Consider the following 7,523-nt stretch of genomic DNA (forward strand, 5'->3'; position numbering starts at 1 on the left):
TGAGATTGTTGGAGTTTGTTGAAAATATAAATATTGAATAAATCCTACATCGCTTAGTTATTGAATGAAGAGAAAGTTCAAGACTATATATATGATACAAGCTCTTTGAAGTCTCATATCGCTTAGTTTTGTGAAGGAAGAAGGAGTCTAAGACTATATATAGAATTCAAGTGTCTTATTCTAAGACGCACAAGTCAAAACCACTTTAAACTTATATTTAACTTTCTTTGTTCTTTTATACTTTGTATTAATGTTGTGAGATGTAGTTAAATATTAATTTTGGAGAGTGTGCTATATTGATGGATTGAATTAATTGAGGGTAAATTATGTCTTATAATAATTTTCACACAATTTTATTCTTTGGTTGTCGATTGACAATGATCCTGATTTTTTCTCCGATTTTTAAGTTTTCACATTATACTCTTATGTTGTGATTGTATTATTCTTTTTTCTCTATGTTTATTTTTCTCCAACTAACCGACCTGACACCGGAAAATTCAAACAAATAGAAAACACTCTTACCATTACAAACATCAATATATATATATATATTATATATATATATATATAGATATATATATATATATATATATATATATATATATATATATATATATATAATATATATATATATATATAGATATATATATATATATATATATATATATATATATATATATATATATATATATATATATATATATATAATATATATATATAAAGTTTATCCAAATAAACCTCATTTATTCACATATCCGCACATAAATAATGCATTAGTACATACCAACTCAATCATTTAGTGAGAAAAAAAAACAAACTAGTGTCGTCGGTGACTAAACTGCCGTCTCTGCATTTCAATAATTCATATCACCATTTTTTAAAATTTCAATATTCCCTAACAACCACATCAAGTCAAAGGCTAGAGGTAAGATCATAATTTCCATATTCGTTTTGTAAACCCAGAAAGTTGATAAAATCAAACACCTGAGTCAACATCAAAGCTGAAAAAAACAACTATACTGTTTCATCAAACCAACCATATTTTTTGGTCGGAGTTGCAAGACAGATAGATAGTTGTTCAATGGGGGGTGACAAGTGGAAGGCCCATTTGGGCATGGCGTTTGTGCAGCTATTATATGGTGGCTACCACGTCATCACCAAAGTGGCCCTTAATGTTGGAGTCAACCAACTTGTCTTCTGCTTCTATAGGGATCTCCTTGCTCTCATCATCCTTTCTCCGATAGCTTTTTTCAAAGAAAGGCAAGTCATCCTTATCTTTAATATGTCAGGAGGTGTCAGAGTCGTGTCTGGTGTCTGAATTACTATCGAGTTTATTTATGATTCAAGTATTCTGATTGTATAATTTGACTTTAGACAGACAAGGCCACCCATTACTAAGAAGCTATTATTGTCATTCTTCTTTCTTGGATTAACTGGGTAAGTTCCTTTCATGTTGCAGTACAATCTTATTTCCTATTTTTCTTACATACAAGTTCTATTGTTGGTGTTTCATTGATGTTTTCTTCTTGTTGTTGATTTCTGATCAGGATATTTGGTAACCAGCTCTTGTTTCTTATTGGTTTAAGTTATACTAATCCAACTTATGCAGCTGCCTTACAACCAGCTATTCCTGTCTTTACCTTTCTCTTTGCTGTTATAATGAGGTCAGTTTCACTCTTACACCAGAACCCTTTCGAGGGTGTGCAAGATGCGCTAAATTGTGGCTAAATAGAGCCTCATAATAGATTTGTTAGAGATAAACCATAATTAAATAAGGCTCCTGGTTGTTTTGTCACGGTTGAACTGTGACTAACCAGGACCTTCAAAATCTTAAGATGGCCTGACCCTTACCCATGTCAACTAAATATATCTATTAATTATCTAATTTGAAATGTGTTAACCACTTACAAAGTTGTTGCGAAATTTGTCTAAATTTGATTGTTCAAAATCATTTCTCTTTCTCTTTATGTATACGTTATATTATAAATGTATCAAATTTAGTTTTTATTATTAGTTCATCTTTTGTAGAAGACATATACAATCATACAAATGCACACTCATAAAAGTGTTCTTATGCACATAGGTAAACTAATGGCATAGCTTAATAAACTTATGCATGATACAGTGTAGAAAAAGTGAATTTGAAGAGTTTTGAAGGTCTGGCAAAGGTTGGAGGAACTCTTATCTGTGTTTCGGGCGCCGTATTGATGGTTTTGTATCGCGGTCCGTCGTTGATAGGGTATGCGGAACTGGTCATTATACCAAAGAATGAAATAAATGTTGGTGGTCTGCCAGAGCCTTCTGGATGGTTGATCAGTGGTTTAAAGGATCTTGGATTAGATAATTTTGAACTTGGAGTTGTGTTCTTGATAGGGAACTGCATGTGCATGGCTGCTTTTCTAACCATTCTGGTATCTATCTTTATTGCTATTTCAATCAAATGCTTTTTTTTAATTCTTTTATGATTGTTGATAATAGTTCTTATCAGGAATGATCCTTTCCAGATAAATTCCAATGGTTTAGAATTAGATCAAGATCTCATTTAATGATTTTCAGGCACCAGTATTAAAAAAGTATCCTGCAAATTTATCTGTGACAGCTTATTCATTCTTCTTTGGAGTTGTACTAATGGCAATGGTCTCGTTATTCATGACGGATCTATCAAGTGACTGGATTTTGACACAATCAGAAATACTTGCTATTGTTTATGCTGTAAGTCACTATGATTTTAAATCAGTTTCCAATATCACGAACCCTTATTAGCCATTACTCTTATAGATTATTTGGTCCACTTCACGTGACTATCTGTCAAAACGTGTGCAACTCCGATTTCTCATCTTCTAAAACACTTATACATAGAGACTCTTTTTTTAATTCAAAAGCGACTTATATTTAGAGACCAAGGTAATAATAGATTATTTTGATCGATTTTGACAGATTTTGCTTATTTGTTCAGGGAACTATTGCATCTGCCTTTAATTATGCAGTCATTAGTTGGTGCAACAAGATATTAGGACCAGCTTTGGTTTCCCTATACAATCCACTTCAACCTGGATTTTCTGCTCTACTGTCTCAGATATTCCTTGGAAGTCCAATTTATTTGGGAAGGTATAGTATATATAATTATATACACCTCCTTTTACTTTCCACTTATTGATTCATTCATCTCATTTCTATAATCCATGTGATAACAGTCTCATAGGAGGATCTTTGATCATTGCTGGTCTTTATACTGTTACATGGGCGTCTTATAAAGAAAAACAGGCAATTGTTGAAATTACTTCTCATGAATCTTGGGTTTCTGAACCACTTATTCATGAAAAAACTGCACACCAAAGAAATCAAATATTTCGGGCGTCCTCCAGCGCATCATCAAACCCAAAATCGTATGATTAAAATGTAAATCATGGAATGTCAATAAAGAACAGCCTAGTGCACGAGGCTTCCACGAAGTAAAGTCTAGAAAAGTAAATATACGCAGCCTTACCTCAGAGGAGAAATTGTTTTCACGATTCGAACGTGTGACTTTCAGATCACAAGACAGCAACTTTGTCATTGCGCGGATACTTGCCCTCTAACTCAAAATGTAAATGCCTTGTAAAAATTGGTTTTTGGAGTGTGATCAATATGTTTACTGGCATATAAGCGATGACAAGTCAATGTTTTAAGATGTATTTTCTACACAAATTCGAATGTCATCACAGTTATTAATGTTTTGCTCATTATTATAGGTAGAAAAGTAACAAATGTCTTCATTAGTTAAGGTTATTGGTGTTACTTGAAGTAAGATGATGTTTTCTGTGACATGTACTGATGTACAATCTGAGTGTATTGAGTATTAGAGAAGTTGATATGACTATTTTTAAGACAGAATACATTACCTCAACTCAAAGCTCATTTTATTGCCAGTAGCCAATTTGAGCTAGAAAATTTAGAAAACCCAAACATATAGCAAAGTTTTGTGCTATGTTTGGATTGACTGAATATATGAAATAGAGCGAGACAAGTACCCTGCTAGCATTGGGCTAGAGATAAGTATCTAAGGTGTATGATTTCTTTGAGTGTGGAGGCTATTATAAGTATAGAGTGGGAATGAGATGATTTGGATTCTTATTTGAACCCTCTATTTATGATTGAATTGTTTCTATATTCATGACGGAGTCCGTCTTTCTTTTTTGAGTAGAGAGACCACCTTTCATTATCTTGACCGTTAATTTTGCATCCACTCCTCTATCTGATTTGCCGTTTTGAATTATGAACATTGGTTCAAAGTTCGTGTTCATTCAACTCTGTTAAATGTATATTTGGTTCCTCTTGAAAGAGACAAAAATGATTCAAGGAAGGAGAATTGATTTTGACATATTTGGTTTATCTAGAAGTATACTTGATTTTGCCTCACTAATTAATTTTTTTGAAACTACAATTTGTAGCTTTTCAATGATTTTAGCATTGAAATTTACTATTGAATTCACTTTTACATGAATGTATTCAAATATAAACCACTTAGCATTCAACTCACTTTTAGTCTAAAATAATTCTTTAGAATCAATTTATTCAAAATCAATTTAACACGACCTTCTTAGATTTACTTCGGTCCACTAATTTCCAAATTTGTAAGGGAGATACTCTTTCCACCTCTATGAATGCGCCTCACATCTCTGGAAACTCGAAAAAATGATATTCCTGTGTCCGGAAATGCATTTCCGGACGCATTTTAAGTCATATCATCCTTTATAATTCAGTCATATTTTTTTTTCTTTTTTTTTTAAATATGGTCCATAGATGCATTTCCGTAAATTTTAGGGATGGATCCGGAGATGCATCTTCGAAAAACCTCTCGGAATCATTTAAAGGGTATCGGGAGCGTGTTTATTACACCCAGAGAATACATCAATATTTATTTCCACATTTTATTGTTTTTTAGGCAACTCTAGAGAATTTCATTATGTTCTTTTATTTTCCAATATAATAATTTTCTCCTTAATTCAAAGAGAGAATTAATTGCATTCTCACTATAAAAAATACTGAGGAATAAATTATAAAAGCATTTACCTATAATCTTTCAATATAGTATCAATAGTCGTAGGTTAGGGGTGTTACCCGACCCGTTTCGCATACTCGTTTAGGCTCCTATGGCGGATCACAACAGGTGGCCTTCCCTAGCACATGCTACACTGGATCCTCCATAATCAATCATGGCAAACAACCGCCTGAGTCGGACGTACACTGCGGTGGTGGCCGTAAGAATGGCGAAAGCAGAGGAGACTGTGTCGCATCACGCGAAAAACCGGCGGGAAAACAAGAACAACAGAGCCGCCACCGTGCGTTATTTATCCCAAAAGAGGGAAAGGAAACGCTCAGAGTAAACCTGGGAAAAGACATGGCCTCGCGACCAAAGAGAATGGGTTCGGGAGTCGGTTATGCGAAGGGAAGGTATTAGCACCCCTACGCATCCGTAGTACTCTACGGGATCCACGCACAAAAGGAAGGATAAATGGTTGCTAAAACACTGCTCAAACTCACACACACTGGCTGAAAGAAACAAAAGAAACTGACTGAAACTGACTCGGCAGGATATCGCATCCTGGGCCTACTTAGTCTATCAGGCATAGACATCAGAGTCGAAGTAGTTCGGACTGGGGAAACGACACATGCTCGCTAGGATGTCGCATCCTATGCATACGTATCTTCTCGGACGAGAGAAGAATCAGAGCATTCGTAGCTCGGCTGACACACACACAAACAAACACTGGCAAAGGCAAACATGGAGCCTGAATGCCAATCACTGGACTTACATCAGCATCCGAACCAAAACGCACGCACACTGGAACCTAACTGCCACTCGATGGACTTACATCAGCTTCCAAGCACACAACAAGATAAAACAAAGACACGGGCGCCCGGAGAGATCTGCTCATCTCCTGCCTACGTACCTCATCTGGTATGAGGATCAGGGCGACGTAGTTCCCCTACGGAGGGATAAAGGACTAGCCTAACCAGATAACAGAGGGAGACACAACACTAGGGAGACTACGACTCGAGCCTAGATGTTATCATGCAAATCATCCCTAAGTTAAGGTTTCTAGCTAACTGGCACAGGGAGCCAGCCTATCCTAATCATGACTTGCACAGGAAGCAAGCCACACACACACTTAACTTGCACAGGAAGCAAGCCAAGCAAAACCTAACTCGCACAGGAAGCAAGTCTAAACTAACCCTAACTTGCACAGGAAGCAAGTTAAACAAACACACAAGCACAGGTAGCACACACTATACACAAGCAAGGGGCTCAAACAAGGCTAGGTTTTAGTCGAGGGGTCATATCAACCTCAACAAACAAACCTCTGGAACTGGGTGAATGTGCTCTTAACCTTGCCATTGAGGGGCTAAGGTGAAGCAGATGAAGGGTGAGTGAAGATAAGACTTCACAGCTCTTATCCCTGGCCTGGGAGAGCTTAAGACAAGAATGTGTGGGTTCAGAAAGTGGGAACCCTTCTACACATTTGAAACTGACTCAACTGTACAATTGTACAAGATCTTGGGTTTGTATCTGCAATGCATCAACACAGTGGTGTGAGCAAAACAGAAGACACACTGAATAGCAGGGGATAGGTTGCATATCCCTTGGGTTCTGCCAATTGCCTCTTCACTTAGGAGGTCTTTGACTCCATACAAGGACAAAATTAAACATCCACAAACATTGCCTCTTAAGGAGGACTTCAGACAGTTGCCTGGCCAAGTAACAGGCCAGGTCTTCCAGACTACATGAAGATTAGGAGTATACCTCAATGCAAATTGCTTATATAAGCAAAGCAAAGCAAAAGTTCACAAGGAACTGAGCAACTAAAAGCACCTGAAATAGTCAAGCAGATGTTAGTATGCAACTCAAATCAAAGGAAACAGACATTAACAGTTAGTCAGAAGCAAATGAATGTGCAAGGTACAAGGCTTAAAGCATGTGAGCCAAGCCACCTACAAAACAAACAAGTTAAACAATGATATTCAAGCAAGCTCAATCAAAAAGAATTGGTCTCATTGGTCATTTGTTGGTCAACCTGAAAACACAAGCTCAAAGGTGAGTAACAGGACCACTAGGACAAGCCTAGGGTCAAAAATGAATGAGAAAGTCAAAACAGCAAGTGGTAAGCATCCAAAATCATGTTCAAACAATTAAGAAACACAACCAATTGGGTTCACATTCATATCAATCACTATCATCATTTCATGAACAAATTAGGTCAAGGTGTGGCATTTAGAAGCTCAAAGAAGTCAACAGCAAGACTTGCATCAAAACCAATCTTAAACATTTCCAAAAATCACCAAATAAATCATGATCAATCACAACCCAAAGCATGGTAAGCATGTCAAATTTCATCTCATTTGGACAAATGGAAGGCAGTCAATGAAAATCAGAAAGTCAAAGCAATTTTGAACATGCTCAAAGAAGTCAACCAAACATGCATCCACTTAGAAAAATCATAAATCAGAAATGGTGTATGATAAATGAATGGGACTAAAACCAT

General features: G+C 36.1%; 1 protein-coding gene across 2 annotated transcripts; it reads left to right on the forward strand.

The window, feature by feature from the left end:
• Positions 1-767: 767 nt before the first annotated feature.
• LOC127119927 (WAT1-related protein At4g19185) lies at positions 768-3,873 on the forward strand. Of its 2 annotated transcripts, none has more exons than XM_051050294.1 (7): positions 768-1,264; positions 1,379-1,437; positions 1,548-1,664; positions 2,126-2,411; positions 2,557-2,712; positions 2,957-3,108; positions 3,195-3,873. In XM_051050294.1, exons 1-7 carry the CDS (start codon positions 1,082-1,084, stop codon positions 3,394-3,396), a joined length of 1,155 nt encoding a protein of 384 aa, XP_050906251.1. In that variant the 5' UTR covers positions 768-1,081; the 3' UTR covers positions 3,397-3,873. The 2 variants fall into 2 exon arrangements, with proteins under 2 accessions (XP_050906251.1, XP_050906253.1); XM_051050296.1 differs by having other exon boundaries at positions 1,214-1,260.
• Positions 3,874-7,523: the final 3,650 nt, after the last annotated feature.

Source organism: Lathyrus oleraceus, chromosome 2, assembly GCF_024323335.1.
Source record: "Lathyrus oleraceus cultivar Zhongwan6 chromosome 2, CAAS_Psat_ZW6_1.0, whole genome shotgun sequence".
NCBI classification, from domain to species: domain Eukaryota; kingdom Viridiplantae; phylum Streptophyta; class Magnoliopsida; order Fabales; family Fabaceae; genus Lathyrus; species Lathyrus oleraceus.

Bases quoted from the DNA above. Each gene is read 5' to 3' on its own strand.
- LOC127119927 (XM_051050294.1), top strand. From the start codon at position 1,082: ATGGGGGGTGACAAGTGGAAGGCCCATTTGGGCATGGCGTTTGTGCAG. The intron at 1,265-1,378 runs GTCATCCTTATC...GACTTTAGACAG, and splicing joins CTTTTTTCAAAGAAAGGCAA to ACAAGGCCACCCATTACTAA. The intron at 1,665-2,125 runs GTCAGTTTCACT...TGCATGATACAG, and splicing joins CTCTTTGCTGTTATAATGAG to TGTAGAAAAAGTGAATTTGA.